At 43.5% G+C, this 19,537-nt stretch overlaps 2 protein-coding genes across 3 annotated transcripts in view; one reads left to right on the forward strand and one right to left on the reverse strand.

The window, feature by feature from the left end:
* The first annotated feature begins 3,494 nt into the window (after positions 1–3,494).
* Positions 3,495–4,235, forward strand: LOC131680622 (uncharacterized protein K02A2.6-like). The gene has a single exon (XM_058961338.1). The coding sequence runs from the start codon at positions 3,495–3,497 to the stop codon at positions 4,233–4,235; it is 741 nt and encodes a 246-aa protein (XP_058817321.1).
* Positions 4,236–11,545: 7,310 nt separating this feature from the next.
* The window catches only part of LOC131684037 (synaptotagmin-4), a 76,025-nt gene continuing 68,033 nt past the window's right edge, over positions 11,546–19,537 (reverse strand). For both annotated transcript variants that reach the window (XM_058966548.1, XM_058966547.1), the window contains exon 3: positions 11,546–19,063. In XM_058966548.1, coding sequence (XP_058822531.1) covers positions 18,385–19,063 — 679 coding nt within the window. In that variant the 3' untranslated portion in view covers positions 11,546–18,384. The remainder of the gene's footprint in view (positions 19,064–19,537) is intronic.

Raw genomic sequence — 19,537 nt, forward strand, 5'->3', positions numbered from 1 at the left:
ACTAAATCCTAGCTCAAACAGGATTAAGGTCATTATAGGATTCCACACTGTTACGACTGGGAACACTGGCGGTTTTCCACCGCTGCCTACCAAGAGGCTCGACCCTGACAGCAGGCGCTGTCAGGAAAGCGACGTCATCGACGTAGCAATAACTGTTATCGGATGTCAGTTGGATTTTTAACCTCGTACGAATAAAACGCGTTTTATATATTGTTAACTTTCCGTCGTTTTATTACGGCTTCAGTGCCCTCTTCCACCGATACAAAAGTGGCGACGAGTCGCGTGGACGCTTCAAGAACGAAATTTTATTTAATTCGCGAATCGTAGTGATTAAAACCATCGAAAATTTCACGGCCCGCGCGTAAAAAAGGAAGAGGAGCATCACCATGGATAGCGACGACCAGCAGCAACAGTCGTCATTTCTCGGCCAGCAACAACAATTTTCCGGCCAGCAAACGTCGGTCAATGGTCATCATCTTGGTGGTACGGTATTCCCCGGCCAACAAATGCCGTTTAACTTACCTCCATCAGGAGCCACGGGAAATGCCGGCCAACAGCTTTCTTCAACCGACGCTTTGTTGCTCCAGTGTGTGCAGATGATGACGCAGGTCCTCAGCCGGCAGCAGCGTAATGAAGAGCAACAGCAGGAGTTTTTGCAGACGGCAATAAACCGGCAGGTACCCTCCAATCCGGAAATGATTCTGGACAGTTTGGCCTCCAACATAAAAGAAGCCGACACAGGAGTCATGTTTGGGGACTGGTACGGAAGGTACGATTACCTTTTCGAAAAGAATGCAGCACGTTTAGATGACCCGGCTAAGGTTAGGTTGCTGCTCAGAAAATTGGGCATTGCGGAGCACGACCGCTACATCAGCTACATATTGCCGCAGGAGCCTAAGCATCTAAATTTTGCTGAGACGGTCAATAAACTAAAAAGCCTCTTCAGCATCAAGGAGTCCATCGTAAGTAGACGGTACAAGTGCCTGCAGGTGGCCAAAACCCCGACAGAGGACCACGTGACATATGCTTGCAGAGTGAATAAACTGTGCGTGGGATTTGACCTCGGGAAGCTGACGGAGGATCAATTCAAATGTCTTGTGTATGTATGTGGCTTGAAATCAGAGTGCAATGTGGAAATTCGCACACGGCTTCTCTCCAGAATTGAGGAGCGCGAGGATGTTACGCTGGAGCAGCTTTCGGAGGAAAATCAGCGGCTGCTTAACCTCAAACACGATAGCGCCATGATAGAGGCAACAGCAACCTCCTTTCAGCAGGTGCACGTGGTCAAACAAAAGCAGTTTCAGCGTCGCGATCAAATGCCACATAAACCTACCGCAAGCAACACGAAGAGACCAAAAACACCATGTTGGTTCTGTGGTGCTTTTCATTACATCAGAGATTGTTCATTTAAGAGCCAAAAATGTTCTGACTGCAGTCCATTACAGCTCCTCGGATCTGATTTTGTGGACAGCTTTAGCTTGTGGTTCTTGCCCATGGACAAATTTTGCTGTCACATTGCCAGCTTACCAACGTCGCTTACTGCACTCAGAAGCTATTTTCCCGGATTTTTCAGTCAGCAGCTAGGTCTGTGTACAAAAATGCAGGTCAAATTGGAGTTAAAGCAGCAGTGTAATCCAGTTTTTTGCCCTAAGCGGCCGGTAGCATACGCCATGTACGACTTGGTGGACCAAGAACTCGACCGGTTAGAGCAGTTGAAAATTATCACTCCAGTTGACTTTTCGGAGTGGGCGGCGCCAATCGTGGTTGTCCACAAAGCAAGTGGTGCCGTCAGAATCTGCGGAGATTATTCAACAGGTCTCAACTCTGCTCTGCAGCCACATCAGTACCCGCTCCCACTTCCGGAAGACATTTTTGCCAAGCTGGCCAACTGTAAAGTGTTCAGTCAAATTGATCTTTCGGATGCTTTTCTACAAGTAGAGGTCGATGAGCAGTCCCGCCATCTTATTACAATTAATACCCATCGCGGGCTGTATCATTACAATCGTCTCCCTCCGGGTGTGAAAATCGCACCTGGTGCCTTCCAGCAGCTCATCGACACGATGTTGACCGGTATTAAAGGAACTTGCGGCTACTTAGACGACGTCGTGGTCGGTGGCGAAACCGAAAAAGAACATGATTGCAACCTCAAGGCAGTGCTGCAGCGCATCCAAGAATTTGGATTCACCATCCGTGCTGAAAAATTCTCTTTCGGCAAGGACCAGATTCCCTATTTGGGTCACATCATCGACAGCCGTGGACTGCGGCCTGATCCAGGAAAATCGAGGCAATTATTAAGCTACCGCCTCCCACAGATGTTTCTGGCGTTCGTTCCTTTCTCGGAGCGATAAATTTTTATGGTAAGTTTGTGCTCAACATGCGAACACTGCGGTACCCACTAGACAAACTACTGAAGGCAGATTCCAAGTTCGAATGGACCCCCGAGTACCAGCAGCCATTTGAGCGGTTCAAACAACTACTCTCATCGGATCTTCTGCTCACACACTATGATCCGAAGCTTGAAATAATCGTATCGGCCGATGCTTCTTCTATCGGATTGGGGGCCGCTATTTCTCATCGGTTTTCCGACGGTACCATCAAGGTAGTCCAACACGCTTCGAGAGCACTCACCAAGGCCGAGCAGAATTACAGCCAGCCAGATCGTGAGGGTCTGGCAATTATCTTCGCGGTAACTAAATTCCACAAAATGCTGTTTGGTCGGCGTTTTCGATTGCAGACCAACCACGCTCCACTGCTGCGTATCTTTGGTTCCAAGAAAGGCATACCGTTATACACAGCCAACCGGCTTCAGCGGTTTGCTTTAACGTTGCTGCTCTACGATTTTGGAATCGAGTACGTGCCGACTGAGAAGTTCGGCAATGCAGATGTATTGTCCCGTCTGATTAACCAACACATCAGGCCCGAAGAGGATTACGTCATGGCGAGTATCTCTCTTGAAGCAGATATAAGGTCAGTAGCAACTGGTACAACTGATGTTCTGCCCCTAAGTTTCAGAGTCGTCGAGCAGGGCACCCAAGCTGATCCACTTCTTCGCCAAATCTATCGATACGTTAAGGAAGGTTGGCCCTCAAACGAAAACCGTCAAACCGGAGATAAAGCGATTCCACGCTAGGCGAGATTCACCCTGCATAGTGGAAGGGTGTCTTCTGTTTGCGGACAGGCTCGTTATTCCATCGCAGTACCATAAACGGTGTCTGGATCAATTACATCATGGCCATCCCGGTATCCAGCGGATGAAGGCCATCGCCTGAAGCTACGTGTACTGGCCGTCCCTTGATGACGACATCGTGAGCTACACCAAGGCTTGCCAGCACTGTGCCTCAGTAGCAAAGTCACCCCCGCACTCTCCTCCTGTGCCGTGGCCAAAATCATCTGCTCCGTGGCAGCGAGTACATATCGATTTTGCGGGTCCAATCGAAGGCGATCACTTTCTCATCGTGGTGGATTCTTTCTCAAAGTGGCCCGAGATTGTTCAAATGCGCACTATCTCCGCCCTCGCCACGATCGCTATCTTGCGTGGTCTATTTGCTCGGCTGGGAATGCCTACTCTCGTGGTGAACGACAACGGGACGCAGTTCACAAGTGCGGAGTTTGTAGAATTTTGTGCAATGAACAGCATTCAGCACGTAACGACCGCACCATACCATCCACAATCCAATGGCCAAGCGGAGCGATTTGTGGACACCTTCAAGCGGGCCATCAAGAAGATCAGAGAGGGGAGAGATACAAAAAATGCAGCTTTGGACACTTTCCTTCTCACTTACCGAAGTACACTAAACCGTTCGGCACCGGAGGGGAAATCACCGTCGGAGGTAATGTTCAGTCGCAAACTTCGAACTTGTCTCGAACTACTGCGCCCGCCCGCTGCGTGTGCTCCAGCTACCGAGTCAGCCGATAACAACAAACATAGGTTCTTTAACCGAGCTGATCCTGTCTTTGTTCAGGTGCACGTGCGAAACAGCTGGAGATGGGCCTCTGGCGTGGTTGTTGAGCGCATCGGTACCGTGATGTACAACGTGTGGGTCGAAGAACGTCGTATGCTGCGATCTCACATCAACCAAATGCGCAGCCGTGCCGGTCTAACACCAACCGTCGGGCAACCCGTTGCCCTTGGACGTCCTTTTGGAAGCATGGAATCTGCCGCAGTCACCACAAGTGCAACCTTCTTCACCATCAGTATCGGCAAGCACAACGCCTATGCAGATGTCGCTCGATAAATCAACACTCTGGGAGCCGTCTTTTCGTGCGTCGTCCACGCCGTGGCGTGGATCGCCAACAGAGTCAGAATCATCTTCGTCATCCAGATTAGAAGCATCAACATCTTCCTCATCATCGACCCTTACGCCGTTCAATATAATCGGGTCGACTTCAAAAGCAGAATCGGAGGTTGGTCTACCACGCCGTTCTTCGAGGACTCGAAGAGCGCCTCAGTGGTTCGATCCATACCACCTCTATTAAGAGGGGAAGATGTTACGACTGGGAACACTGGCGGTTTTCCACCGCTGCCTACCAAGAGGCTCGACCCTGACAGCAGGCGCTGTCAGGAAAGCGACGTCATCGACATAGCAATAACTGTTTCCGGATGCCAGTTGGATTTTTAACCTCGTACGAAAAAAACGTGTTATATATATATATATATATATATATATATATATATATATATATATATATATATATATATATATATATATATATATATATATATATATATATATATATATATATATATATATATATATATATATATATATATATATATATATATATATATATATATATATATATATATATATATATATATATATATTTTTTATTCAATTTGTTTATTTGATAGGCACAAATGCGTTAGCTTGGCGGTGCCAAATTCTTTTGTTTTTACATTTTGGATATCTTAAAACTAGGAGGTTACAATGTTGAAATATTTTTTTATACAAGAAAAAAAAAGTTTACAGCTATCTTAAGACTAGAAATAAGATTCAATATACAAGAGAGGGCCAAAAGATTTTTTTATGAAAAATTTTAAAACATTCAGTTTGATATACAAGAGGGGGAGTGGGGGAGTAATAGTATTTTACGAAATATTTTACAGTTATCTTAAAAAAAAAGGTGGAACAAATATTTATGAGAAATTTCACAGATATCTTAAAACTAGGGATACAATTCTATTTACAAGATGGAGGACAAGAGTTTCAATAAAGAGTAAAAATTACAGCTATCTTAAAACTAGGAATACAGAAATCAAATTTGATTTTTTAACGAAGACTTATGCTTGGTCAAGATATTTCAGAGGGGGGCCTATTTCCACATCAGTGTAGCAGCAGGTGTATCGAGGACAGGGGAGAGAAGACGTATATGGTGACAGGGAAAGAAGAGCAAAACTTGCAACTATCGTATATATATATATATATATATATATATATATATATATATATATATATATATATATATATATATATATATATATATATATATATATATATATATATATATATATATATATATATATATATATATATATATATATATATATATATATATATATATATTGTTAACTTTCCGTCGTTTTATTACGGCTACAGTGCACTTTTCCACCGATACAAAACACACCCTGGCCGCCTGCTGCAGGCCATATATGCCTCCGCAATCGACAAACATGATGAGTGTGGAGACCACGACGGATACAGCATAAGGATTTCCTTACCTAGTTTCCCGTAAAGGTATACCGAATTTACGTCTTGGTGCTTGTCTGTCATTTTTGTTCTCTTACCAATAACACACGGAGGCGCCAAGAGTCGTGCTTTTATTTCTCAATTTCATCCTCAGCATTGAATTTCCTTCAATACACCCTTTTGTAGTCAAAAATATTGCGATTGGCCGATGGATCTACTAACTTCCATTACCGTGCGAGATTAAGGATTGATACTTTCTCCCCTAGCTTTTAGCACCTCTCCTTGTCGGATCCACCAACTACTCGTAATCCCTAAATCGACAACAACAGGCAACACTTTCCGCGTCGACTTTTGACGCTCTTCCGTTCGCTCGCCGCTCAACACGTCACTTCCACGCAACGTTCCTTCTTCATCAGGTTTTCCCGGAATATACCAGCTCTAACGACGGTTTTTCTCGTTTCACCGCTCAAATGGACTCATGCCGGCTCTGCATGTAGATTGCTATCACAACTACTTAACCCAGAATCGTTCAGCAGCATGCACATAGTTATCTCGGCACATCGTAGTTCCTCCCTGGTGCCTTGCTACGTCTTGCTAAAACACACAAACTTTTTTATCTTTTCCGCTGCATCGCGATGATACACGAAAGTCATTCGAGTATGATCATCGATCAAAGAGAAAAAATAATTATTCACTGGGCGTACTAGTGATCGGCCCACTCAGATCGGTATATACTAGATCAAGCTTGTCTCTAGCGCAACGGTCGACTTGCTTTTGGGAATGGATGCATCGAGATCGCGGTGTCCTTGCCGGTGATGCCAGGTTCGCTGGAAGTCTCCACTCCACTCGGTCCATTGCTGCTTGTCGTTAGCCTCACAGTCTTCGAAGGGTCCGCAGGTCGTCCTCCATCTGGTCGATCCACCGTGCTTGCTGTGCACCCCGTCTTCTTGTTCCTGTATGTTCGCCCTCAAGAACCATCTTCACCGGGTCGTCGTCCGACATTCTTACGACGTGTTCAGCCCACCGCAAACGTCCTATTTTTGCGGTATGCGCGATAGATGGTTCTTCCAGCAGCTGATATAATTTATGGTTCATTCGCCTGCGCCACGTTCCGTCTTCCATCTGCACGCCACCATAGATGGTACGCAACACTTTTCGTTCGAAAACACCAAGGGCGCATAGATCCTCCACGAGCATAGTCCAGGTCTCGTGGCCGTAGAGGACCACTGGTCTAATCAGCGTCTTGTAGATGATCAACCTCGTGCGGCAGCGATTTCCCGCCAAGATCCGTCCCTGAATTCCTCTGCTGGTATCATTGTCGGCGATTACCAGTGAGCCCAAATACACGAATTCGTCGACCATCTCGATTTCGTCACCGTCAATCCGAACTCGGGATCGGAGGTCCACATTGTCGTCTCTAGAACCTCTTCCTCTCATGAATTTTGTCTTCGAAACGTTGATGGCAAGTCCAATCCCGCTGGCTTCAGCTTTCAGTCTGATGTAAGTTTCCGACATCGCCTCAAAGTTCCGTGCCATTATGTCAATGTCGTCGGCGAAGCCAAGAAGGTGAACGGACTTCCTGAAGATCGTGCCACTCGTGTCTATCTCCGCTCTACTTATTGCACCTTCTAACGGAACCTTGCTGTAACCCTATTCGAGATTCAAAGGGACTCGAGAGTGTCCCTGATACTCGAACAACGCACATCACTCGATCCATCGTCGCTATGACTAATCATGTTGACTTATCCGGCAAACCGTACTCGTGCATTATCTGCCATAGCTGATCTCGATCGATTGTATCATATGCCGGTTTGAAATCGATGAACCAATGATGTGTGGGTAGGTTGTATTCGCAGCACTTCTGCAGAACCTACCGAATCGCGAATATTTGGTCCGTTATGGCCCGGGAACCCATGTATCCCGTTTGGTAGTGCCCCACGAACTCCCTTGCAAATGGTGACAATCGGCGGCAAAGAATTTGGGACCTTGTAGGCGGCGCTAAGTAGTGTTATCACGCGGTAGTTGCAACAATCCAACTTGTCACCCTTTTTGTAGACTGGGCAAACGACACCCTCCATCCACTCCTCCGGAAGAATCTTCTCCTCCCAAATTTTGGCCATTACCCAGTACAGCGCTCTAGCCCTTGTTTCACCACCATATTTTAATAGTTCGCTGGGTAGTTGATCTACACCGGCAGCTTTGTTATTTTTCAACCGAGCGATCTACTACTTGACTTCTTGAAGATCAGGGGCCGGCAATCTCAATCACCTCACACTCGTTCGTTAGAAGGTTGCCATCTATGTCCCTGCACATAACGGCTTGCGGAACGTCGCCTTTGTGCGAACTGTTCAGCTTCTCGTAGAACTTCCGTGTGTCGTTTACGCGGTACAGTTGTTTCATCGCTTCGCGATCTCGTTGCTCCTGTTGGCGCTTCTTTCTCCGGAGGACCGAAGTTATCCTGTTCCGTGCTGCATTCTTCTCCTCTATTAACTGCTCACATTCCTCATCGAACCATAGTGCCGCTATAGCAGTACTTCCTATGGCGGTACGGATATCCCTCCAGCCATCTTCAAGAGTAGCTACGCCCAGCTGTTGTTCCGTGGGTAGTGCTGCTTCCAACCGCTGTGTGTAGTCTTGGGCTACCCCGGCGTCCCGAAGTTTCGCGATGTTGGGCCTTGGCGTACGAATACGACGAGTGCTATACACCGTCGAGAGTTTTGAGCGCATGCATACTGCAACTAGGTAATGGTTCGAATCTATATTCGCTCTGCGATGATATCAGAGAAGAATCGCCCGTCGATTAAAACGTGATCGATATGGTTTCCGGTGATCTCCCGGTGGCTTTGTGGATATCTTTGCGGGGGAAGAAGGTACTTCAAACTGCGAAGTTCACACATCGTTGGCCGTTGTCATTCGATACGGTGTGCGAATTGTTTGGCCCGATTACCGGTCTAAACATTACCTCCCGTCCTACCTGAGCGTTCATATCACCGATGACGATTTTCACGGCCCGATGCGAACAGCCGTCGTTCACCTTCTCCAGCTTCGTATAGAACGCTTCCTTCTACTCGTCGACGGGTCTCCCATCGTGTGGGCAGTGTACGTTGATGACATCCTTGCGTTGATCGGAGTCCAACCAATCACGCGTTGACGCATCCTACCCAGCACTACAAAACCAGTTCCCAGCTCGTTGGTGGTGCCACAGTTATGGTAGAAAGTAGACGCCCGATGCCTGCTTTTCCATACCTTGTGTCCTGTCAAGCAAAGTTCCTGCAGTGCTACGAGTTTAAAGTTGCGTGGTTAGAGTTCGTCGTAGATTGTCCTGTCGAAAGCTGGAAAGCAGAGTGACCTGCAATTCCATGTTCCGAGTTTCCAATCGTATTCCTTCTTTCGTCGTTAAGGTCTTTGACGATTGTTCCGATTCGTATTTTCTTCTGCATTGTTCGTAACGGGTAGTTTTCCAGGGCGGCTTGTTGGGCACTCCCCAACCACCTGTTTCTCCGGAGGACCATCGTGTCAGATCTGTTTAGAGTCCCACGCTGGACTCACCCACCGAAAAGAGGACCCCCCCCCCCCGTCACACTTGATTCGATGCATCCTGCTTCATTCTATAACTCTTAGATACCTCAATGTTTTGACGGTTTCTCCATAACCAGTAGCATACCCGCTTCTTTATCACTGTTTTCCAGCCTCAGCGAGCAATTTCTACTTTACTCAATTGATCGCTACTAGGTCATACGTGTTGGGTAGCGAACATAGCCATTTCTTCGAGACCTCTTCCTTGGCATCCACGATACCGTCGAGCGAATCGGTGAATTTCTGCAGATGTTCCTCTATTCTCTGAACTCCAAACGTGTCAGCTTCTTGAGAAGGTACACTTCCCAGCCCTTGTCAAGGTAAAATGATACTAATTTAGCTATCGACTGCTTTGGTATTCCCTGGCATTGCGAATTTGGACTTCTGGCAATCTGGCCATAGCTCATCTCGAATTAGAATCATCTCGATCTTGAACTTTCAAGACTGATGGTCCTAGTTGATCATCATCGGAAGCGAGAAACGAATGTGCTCAACCAACGTTTTAAAATGTTTCTCGCCCTTTCATGGTTACAACGAATATATAGGTATCAATTGAACATCCTGGTAATCCCGATTGTCAAAACAAAATCGACAAATAATCTCCTCCTTGTCGCAGTGCGCACACTCGAATGATTCGGTGCCATTTCCTTTTAAAACAACCAAGGACAGCAGAGCTCGACGCGTGACATGCTAGGTCACAGGGTGAAAAAGTTCATTGTACTTCACTGCACTACGCGAACCCCTAGGCAACGCTTCTCGCGATTCTGATTGAGCGACCTATCATTATCCATTGCTGCCTTTCACGAAACTTGGTCCGTACTGGACATTGCTAGCTGAAACGTCACTAGCTCCTCCGCTTTTTACGTAACAATCCCTATCACATAATCTGACAGTCGACAGCGGGTGCGTCGAACTTGTTGTCAATTATATCTACCTTCTTCACTGTACACTTCATTTTCGAACTCCTACTACTTCACCGCGAAAGGATATTCATCAGAATCAAAAATGCTCACACCTTCGATTTTTCTTCCATCATCTGCTGTGTTGATTTCACCACTGGAAGAGGCCACTCAATCCCACTGCTCGGTTAGCTTTAGATGGATGAAAACTCCAACTCAGTCCAGCGTAGCATTCCATCATCCACCTCTTAAAAATGTCACGTAACGTCCTTCCTTGAAGATGTCCGAGTATCCGAGAAACCAAAACTTCTGCGCATCCTGCAAACTTTTCTCACTTGACATCAGCAAGCTGCAAACCTATCTTATGTTGGGTACTGGCTACCGCTCACACCATTTTTTCACACGGTGTCTTGTTTACGTAAAGCAACGGTAGTTGATTCTTCAAATAAACATCAGTAATCGCGGCATCTCCGGTGTACCGCTTGTGTTGACCCCTATCCTGGAGCATTTGCGTCACCATTTCCGGAAGGGATCGATTCTTTCATTCAACTAAACCATTATTTTGAGGTGCATACGCTGTACTCTACCTTGATTCCATTCTTGACAGAGGATTGCTACTCGATATTACCTTCCCTGGCGCTTCCGACTTCTTCTCTAGCAGACAAAGAAAGTAAAGGCCCTAGTATAAAGGTACGCAAAGAGCGTGCAGAAAGTGAAGCCGAAAAAAGTCTACCTATCGAGCAAAATTAGAATCCAACTTTGCTGTAGAGGTATCAGAGATGGATTCCAATTATGCTCGATAGGTAGGCTTTTTTGGCTTCACTCTTTGCGCAACTGTTCTCTATAGACTGTGAAAGAAAGGTAAACGGGTTGTAATCGTCGATCAGCACCATCAGAAACCGGGGCTGGATGTTGACGGTTCGAATCAAAACTCGTCGAATGTAAACAAAATTCATTCTGCAGTGTCAAACTGGCCCAGTAAAGTTCACCCGGAAATGAGCTGAAATTCTAGCTGGTTCTAATTCATATACCGGATCCAGTGACAAAAACCGATTCTTGAATCGGTTGTGTCACTGGAGCCGGAGTACTAACTGGAACCAACCGGAATTCCGGCTCATTCCCGCTAAACTTTACTGGGTTCTATCTGTACACTACAGTAGACCGTTCGCAACATCTTCCATTCGAAAATATCAAGAGCGCGTTGGTTCTCCGTCCAGGATCCAAGGCCGTAGACGACAACCGGTCTAATGAACATTTCTCGACAAACATATGATTACGGCCTAAAAGCCAACTGTCAAAATCCACTTTGAATGGAAATTCCAGACAAACTGTTACTAGTCGAAAACAGCTCACAACAGGTAATGAAAGAGAAAACTTTTCTCTTTCATAAACTGTTGTGAGCTGTGTTCGACTAGTAACAGTTTGTCTGGAATTTCCATTCAAAGTGGATTTTGACAGTTGGCTTTTAGGCCATAATCATATGTTTGTCGAGATTTTGAAAATGGTTAATTTCGTGCGGTTGCGTACTTTGTTCAACCGAAGGGTTTTTTCGAAACTCAATATACCTGCAGAAATGCGTCTCCGAACTTCTCTGCTGGTATCATTATCGGCGGTCTCCAGTAAGCCCAAATACTCGAACTCATCAACCACCTCGATAACATCACCATCAATCTATGTGCTCGGTGAGAGGCGTAATGTTTCTTTCTACGAACCTCTTGCTCTAATGCGTTTCGTCTTTGACACATTTATAACCAACCCATTTTATTTCCCTTCAATCTTCAGTCGAATGTTTATCCACTATCTCGTTAAAATGTAAATTTGTTTGCAGAACACTTTCGCGTAATAATCAATAACATGGTAGGGCAAACTTTGCCAGCATAAACATGTGAACTCCTAGAGGCTGTCCTCAAGGAAGAGTGCTGTCACTCATTCTGCGGTCCCTGGTAGTCGACGAATTCCTCAAATGAAAATCTGGTATCTGAGGGAAAATCTTAGCTTGAATCCCCAAAAAATCACTGCGAATACATTTTGAAAAAATTGGTAAAACAGACTGAAATCACCTATATAATCTCCAACGGTATGCACCACCGAATTTTGCGGGACACTTTAAGTCAACAAATTGACAAGGAAAGGAATGATTCCATCGGGTTAAACTGTGTTTACAACCTATTCTGAGTTGGCTCTGACAACGATGATATTTAAATTCGCGAATCATTTCCTACATAACGTGTATACGTTGAATCGTAAAGAGACTGACTTCTGACATTTCCGTACGTGAGTTTCTAAACAATTTCGCAAAAAATTTAAATATCGTAAATAATAATTCTCGTGAAATCTATGTACACTTACAAAAACTAATTGTCTAATATATTGACTTTAACAAAAATATAATTCTCTGTTAAATAGTCAGCCTATATGTCAATCGTTCATCATTTTCACTTAATGTGTTCAAATATTGTTATTGTTAGTAAAGACAAATATTTTTCATTACCTATCTTGCCTTATTGGTAAGCTTGTTTGTATGGTTTTAGTGATTCTATCAAGTTATATCAATAGCACTCGTCTTACCTATGAGTATCAGCATCATTTTTACGGTTGAAATAATTTATGAAATCCCTCTTCTTTCCTACATATCTTACAATGTACAATGTATACGATCATATAAGCATTTTGTGGGCGTGCGAAATTCATTTATTGCGATTTGTCATTTGTAATACTCATCGAATAGGTATGTGTTGATACCACACTTCGCAAATCTCCAGTAAACAAACTAGCGAAGAGTTTGCCCAGCGATGTCATAATTTGAATAGGAAAATTCATGCGCGAATTAGAAAAACTAAGAGCAAGCGATGATCGGAGAGAAAAACAGCATTTTGACGACATGTTCCCTGTACCCAGCTTTTACGTGTTATGATGGCGGTCTAGTACGAATTGTGTTTATTCAACTTATTTTTGACTACTGTCGTTCATGTCAACACAGAACCACAGTTTCAAGTTCAACTGAGAACGCCTCAATAAGCGGCCATCTTGAAAACCGAAAAAAGCCGTTTTAACTAACGCCGTTGAAAAAATCTTCATGAAAATGATTCAATGTATTCGGGACATTGCGACATAGATCTTTCATTAGGGCTTAAATCGCAAATGTAAACAAACTGCGTTTTCGCTATTATGACATTATGCGACAAAATACTACAAGATTGAGGTGAAAATTGGTTTAAATGGTTTTTAGTTCGATTTATAATTAAAGAAAACAAAATGGCGAAACATGCATTTTCTTCGAGATTTCGACTTAGGCCCTTCTTATCATATGGAATATAAAGGCTAAACTTACATTTTTTGACAGAACCGGGCGTACGGTTGTTATTCACAAAATTATTCTTTAAACGGCGGTTCTATTATATAAATGATAAGCAATATCTACTATGATCATGTCTACTCGATAGTTGTTGCATATAAACATTCGAATATTTCGATATTTTCATGTAATTCGAAGAAAAGATGCACGAGCCCTTTCATTTACATTGGGTTTCTATGCGCCCATTTGCTGAGCCCTATTAAAAAGTATACTGTCAAGCTCGCCCATTTTCCCAGCCCTACCCAGCAAGACAGAGTCAGTTTAGCCCATTTACCGCGCCCTTCTGAAAATTATGTACACAGTTTAGCCCTTCCGCAAATGGTGGTTGCTGAAGGGCGAAATAACGACTGGGATGCAAATTGGGCGTAAGCATTTTTTTAGTTTCTACCCACTAAAAGCACATAGGAATTAAATTCTTTGTTATATTGTCATAAGGTTTAACCAAAGATGCTTCCGGAAAAACATGGTCATAAAGTAATTTATTCCTACAATAAAAACTACATTTAGAAAAGCATCGCCGAATATTGAAACTGATTTTTCTCCATTTGAGTACATTGCGACTTAGGCCCTAATGAAAGATCTGTGTCGATTGGTAGAGTATTACCACAGATAACAGACGTTTAGGCTAGAACAATTTTTTTTCAAAAACCTGCGTAAACTTTCAAATTTATAAACGTTGGAAATCCGTGTTTCACTATTGCCATCTGCGCAACTATTTGCTATACGTGTTTGAAGCTGCACTCTAACTGCATTGTATCGACCATTACGCCATCTACAAACGTTTTTCAGACGTCTGATTTATTCGGAATCTCAGTAGCGGGTATTTACACACGATTCAAATCGAGCCTAAACGTCTTTTATCTGTGGTATTACTGATTGATTTTCATGAAGATTTTTGCAACGGTGTGAGAAAAAACTTCTTTTTTTCATTTTCCAAGAACGAAAAAACTTCTTTTTTTCGTTTCCCCAACTTTCTCAGTTGAACCTGTGCACCACAGGAATTTGTCACGGGATTTTGTTCCCTATTGGATTTTCGTTTATCGTGACGAAAAAAGACTACACGAAAAAAATTAGATTCACGAAGTTTAATCTGAATAGCAGTAAACGTTACGGATTTTTAAAAATCAAAGCGCAAAAAATACTTATGACTATATCAGTGTAGTGTAGTGTTCGCATCTCTCCAATAGAGTACTTGACAATGTGTAACTGTATTAGTGTGTTCAACTATTTGTTTTCCTCCACCTGTCATAGGTGGAGGAAACCAAATCGAAAATAACTTTTCGGTCGGATTATTTTCATCATGGAGCTCGACCAACCGGTATTGTACGTGTCCGTAATAAGTTTTACAGTGTCATAGAGCATTTCAACACCATTATAAATACTTTACGCGAGCTATTTCAAATGTTTAAATTGGCTGACAGTTTTATATATGACAGCTGGAGGAAAACAAACCCCCAATTAGTGTGTGTGAAATGATTTGCATAGAACTCTATGCCACTCTCTCTATTAGGTTCTTTACTGACACAGTTAGTCACGATTGTGGACAACTACCCAGTAAAGTTTAGCCGGAAATGAACTGGAATTCTAGCTGATTCCAGTTCGTATTCCGGCTCCAGTGACACACACTCTACCTAGAATCGGTTGTGTCCTTGGAGCCGGAATACGAGCTGGAACCAGCCAGAATTCCGTTCCATTTCCAGCTGCGCTTAACTGAATTCTAATAATTTCTAATATCGTTTTTGCTTGAAGCGAAAGTGTTTCTAACCCCAACTGCTGTCAAAATGTATGAACTGACAGCAGTTGGGGTTAGAACCTGACTCAGTTTCGGGGTTAAGAAAAAAACGCCATAAGTCCATGTAAACAGTGCAAGCGTACTGTCAAAAATGAACACTCGAACAAAATCTGGTAAGAACACTATTGAATACTTTACGGTGACGTCACAAATGAACTCATGTGTCCATCTTTGACAGTTATGTAACTAGTACAGTTTACGTGGAATTAGAAAAAATCTTTACGATTTCATTTGAACGAATCGAATCGTCAACAAGCCCAAATAACCAGCACTAGTAACCTGGTAAAAATGAGGTTAGCTGTGTCCGTAGAGTATTCTATAGACAGAATATATTTGACAGTCTATCAATTCGTTTGCTGAAGCTATGGCGAATATCAGCAACTAATACGATTTGTAATTACCGTCGGCTCCACCCCGGAGCGAAGAAGTCCGTCATCGTAGCGCATTTTGTGTCGGTCGGATACAGCCGAGCGCCCGTATACAAGATCCCGTCGCTCTTAGAAAAAGGTGAAATAATCGAGCACAAGTCGATTGGTTTTGCGTTACCTGAAGGTGCAGCAAGAGCTAAAGCGGAAGATAGAAAGCAAGATAGCGAAACTAACGTTGGCGAAACCCTGCCGCACCTTGGGCCGGCAGGTCAGTGCAACTGGCCAGATGCTCAAAAAGTATTTGGCCAACATGGACCTCGTATCAGGAAGCGGAAGTCGAGGCCAGTAGTGTCGAATGCGGAAGTCGAGGCCAAACATGCCGGAAGCGCAAGCGACCATCCGAAAGCAGCCGCTTAGCTGCTCATCAAGAAGCGTAACGTGGTTTAGACGGCGCCGGTGGTTGAGTGGTAAGCGTGACCGCTACTCATTCCAGTTGGTCTGGGTTCAATTCCAGCCAAGGTCGTTGAGATTTTTCTGAGGTGAAAAAATCTGTGGTCACGTCTTCCTTCGGAAGGGAAGTAAATCCGTTGGTCCCGCGTTGAGTTGATGGATCGTCCATGAGTTGATGGACGGATAATCTTGAGTGACCTCTATGTCGGTAATGCAGAAGTAGTATCCAACTTCTATACTTACTAACAAATATCCTCCTCCCGTGATACTTGTGGAGTGATCAGTAGTATATACGGCCTCCAGCAAAAGCAAGTATCGGACTAACATTCCTTCTCTTTCCGTCCGCGATCTACGTTCGGGCCTGGCCGGCGCCGGTATTGATCAATTAACACTAGGATTACCAGGAGTATCACATTGAAAAATGTTTCGCTACTCTCAAGCATGATTATCTACTGATTCCCTGTGCAACTTCAGCTAGTCCAGATCAAGTGGGACAGGCAGGCGTGGCAAGCTCAAGCTCAGGCTCAAGCTCATCAATAAGCATAACGTGGTTATGAATATGGACGACGCGACGTACTTGATACTCAATGGCAATGATTGGTGGGTTACCGGTTATTTCAGCAGCGACGTGAAGTACATCTCCCACACGAAGTCTCCAAACAAGGGTACTCTTGCGACAGACAATCAGTGAGAAGGGGATGTCAAAGTCAGTCTTCTTTTCTATTTTCAACTTTCGGTCAATGGAAGGCTTAGAAATTGCAGCCTTTAGCTGAAAGTGCAGGCTTCATTAAGAAATACCACCCGATGGACAATATCGTATTCTGGCCGTATGTGGCTTCGCCACGGTACGCGAAGTGGTCGTTGAAGGAGATGGAGAGTGTGAAGATCCCAGTCGTTCCCAAGAACGCCAGCACCCCAACGTGCCCAACGGCGGTTCTCAAGCGAATAAATTCTATTTTTTTTTGCTCGAAGTTCCGATTATTTTCCGGCATCAGATACAGTAAGCAAAGAGCGAATAATTATTCCGGGTGAGCTAAAGCTCTGCAAGCAACGCTATGCAACACAGCGTGTTTTGCCTTTTACATAGTCATACAATTGTCATATCCATGTCCTCAGCATTATTAATGATTTCTGGAAAAGGTTCGCATTCCGAAACCTACTGAATTAGCAAATGTGATTTTTAAGCAGGAATCCAGAATCAAAATCCGAATGCTACGATCGAGAATAACCGCCATTACTTGTACGACGTAATTAAAAACTTGTAGTCATGAATTCACGAGATTTAACCTGGACAAGGTGTCTCCTCTATGGCACAGAAAAAGCTGGATGTTATTGAAAAGCAGTCGTTCGATGGGATCCTATTTTTACATTCATCTCATACTCTGAGTTTTTCTAACGCAAGCACATTTGTCGAATGTAATAGAAAATATAATATATCAATTTTCAACAATCGCTTTATCTTATCAGTCATATCAGGCTGCATTTTTACAAAATGCAATAGATGGAAAGGAATCCTTTCGAGGAATTCTTCTCAAACATAGCTGTATTTTATCTCTACTCGTTTCAGAGATTTTCTTAAATTATTTTCAAACGGTTCTTGTTTAATTTATATACGTGCACATCGTGGCTCATAGTGCGTAAGGTGCTTTCTTTTCTTTGTTTATGTGTAACATGTGGTGTAGCATGTGTTTTCTTTTTTAGCAACCTGCTGTAATCTCGAAGAACAAGGATCATGAGGATTTTACTAACTGATTAATATTGAGATATAGTATAGATCTATATCTGTTTTGTTGATATAGGTTGAATCTTTTATGTTTGCCTCTACTTCTATTGTTTGAACCTACAGAAGCTTCATTCGTTATGTAATACCAGTCATTTTTAGATTAATATAGATTTTGTTTTTGTTTTGTAAGATAACTGTTGAAAGGTAACATTCAGTAGACGGTCAGTACAAATCAGAATATTTTAATAAATAACATTAAATCGACCTTTCAATTAATTGTTTGAACTTTGTGAACACAAATAATGCAAATATTAGACTAAATCAAAAGGCTCCCCTTCTTTGAATCGAGTAGTGATACCTGATCCTTATTTATATTAATAACTTCTCACGGGGTTTGCTGCTTGTCACTTCTCAATCCATGCAAAAAAAAATCGAGAAAACTATCATCAAACACAAACATTAACAAAATGGCAAACCGATCAAACTTCGAAATCAAAGTTAAACTCTAATCGAAATTTGTTAAAAACCGTTCCCTTACTCCCGCAACTTGTGCCAGTCGGCAATCTGTCGGCGAGGCGAATTACACACCTCCTTCCAGTGGTTCAGTGCCGAACCGGTGCTTCGCGGACCTCCCAGTTCCAACCTGCCAATAACTTCGTTCTTTGTTACTCGATCCCAATCGAGCAGCATCAGTTCGAGCGAAACACCCTCCAGACTGGCTCCGGTTCCCTCTGTCGACGGGATATCGAACGCAAAGCTTTCGTTAAACACCGGACTGAGGGTCCGCTTCTTGACGTGTGTCTTCTTCTTAGCAATTCGCTGTCCATTGTACAGGAGATAGATCTTGACGTACGGATCAGCCAGTCCCGTCACATCCATCCGCGGTAAGTTGCGGGCTTTAAGTAGTACCACGGTGAGTCTCGCGGCAGCCGGTTGCCAGCAGAGTGAAATAAGCAATTCACCCCGTCCTTGAGCACGGATCTTCAAGCTTCGCGGTTGAATTTCCCGGCTGAGGGCAACCTGCTGGTTTTCAATCTGCTGCAGGTCGATTCCACTCAGGGGGCATACCACTTCGCCAATCACATCGTCTCGGCTGTAGCGATCGAAACTAAGTACGACAAAGTGCAGCGACATGCCAGCTAGTTCGTTCAGGGTCAGGCCGTAAAATGTGAAATCCTCATCGTACACCGGATTGCGCGTGTTGCGGACCACTCTGTGGATAATAGAGAAATACAAAAAAAAATTATTAATGAACCATTTTTATATAAAAAGTGTTGAGGAGTGAGAACTTTATATTTTTCATTAAGGTTATCCGACATAGACTGTTGTTATTTGTACCATTTCTTAATATTTTTGGCCAACATCAAAATAAACGTTTTATCACACAAACTTGAAAAACATTCTCAAACTTCTTGGAAAAAATCGCTATATACAGGGTGTTTGGTTCATGATTAAGAATCTCTCGAAGGGTGATTGACTGTCATATTTGGAGAAAAAAATCGTTCTACACATACCATCAAATCTCAACCGTTACAGAGATATTGAACTTTTGGTGTAAAAAACTTATTTATTTTAAAATGCCTCTAACTCGAAAAGTATACCTCGTATTTTAAATCTTTTAGTTCCATTGGAAAGGTGAGAAAATTTTCTATTGATTGGTGTTCTCATATCTTTTAGTTAAATATTT

This window comes from Topomyia yanbarensis, chromosome 2 (genome assembly GCF_030247195.1).
Source record: "Topomyia yanbarensis strain Yona2022 chromosome 2, ASM3024719v1, whole genome shotgun sequence".
Classification (NCBI taxonomy): Eukaryota; Metazoa; Arthropoda; class Insecta; order Diptera; family Culicidae; genus Topomyia; species Topomyia yanbarensis.

What these genes read in the sequence shown, in the direction of transcription:
- LOC131680622 (XM_058961338.1), top strand. Translation starts at nt 3,495, where the DNA reads ATGCGCACTATCTCCGCCCTCGCCACGATCGCTATCTTGCGTGGTCTA.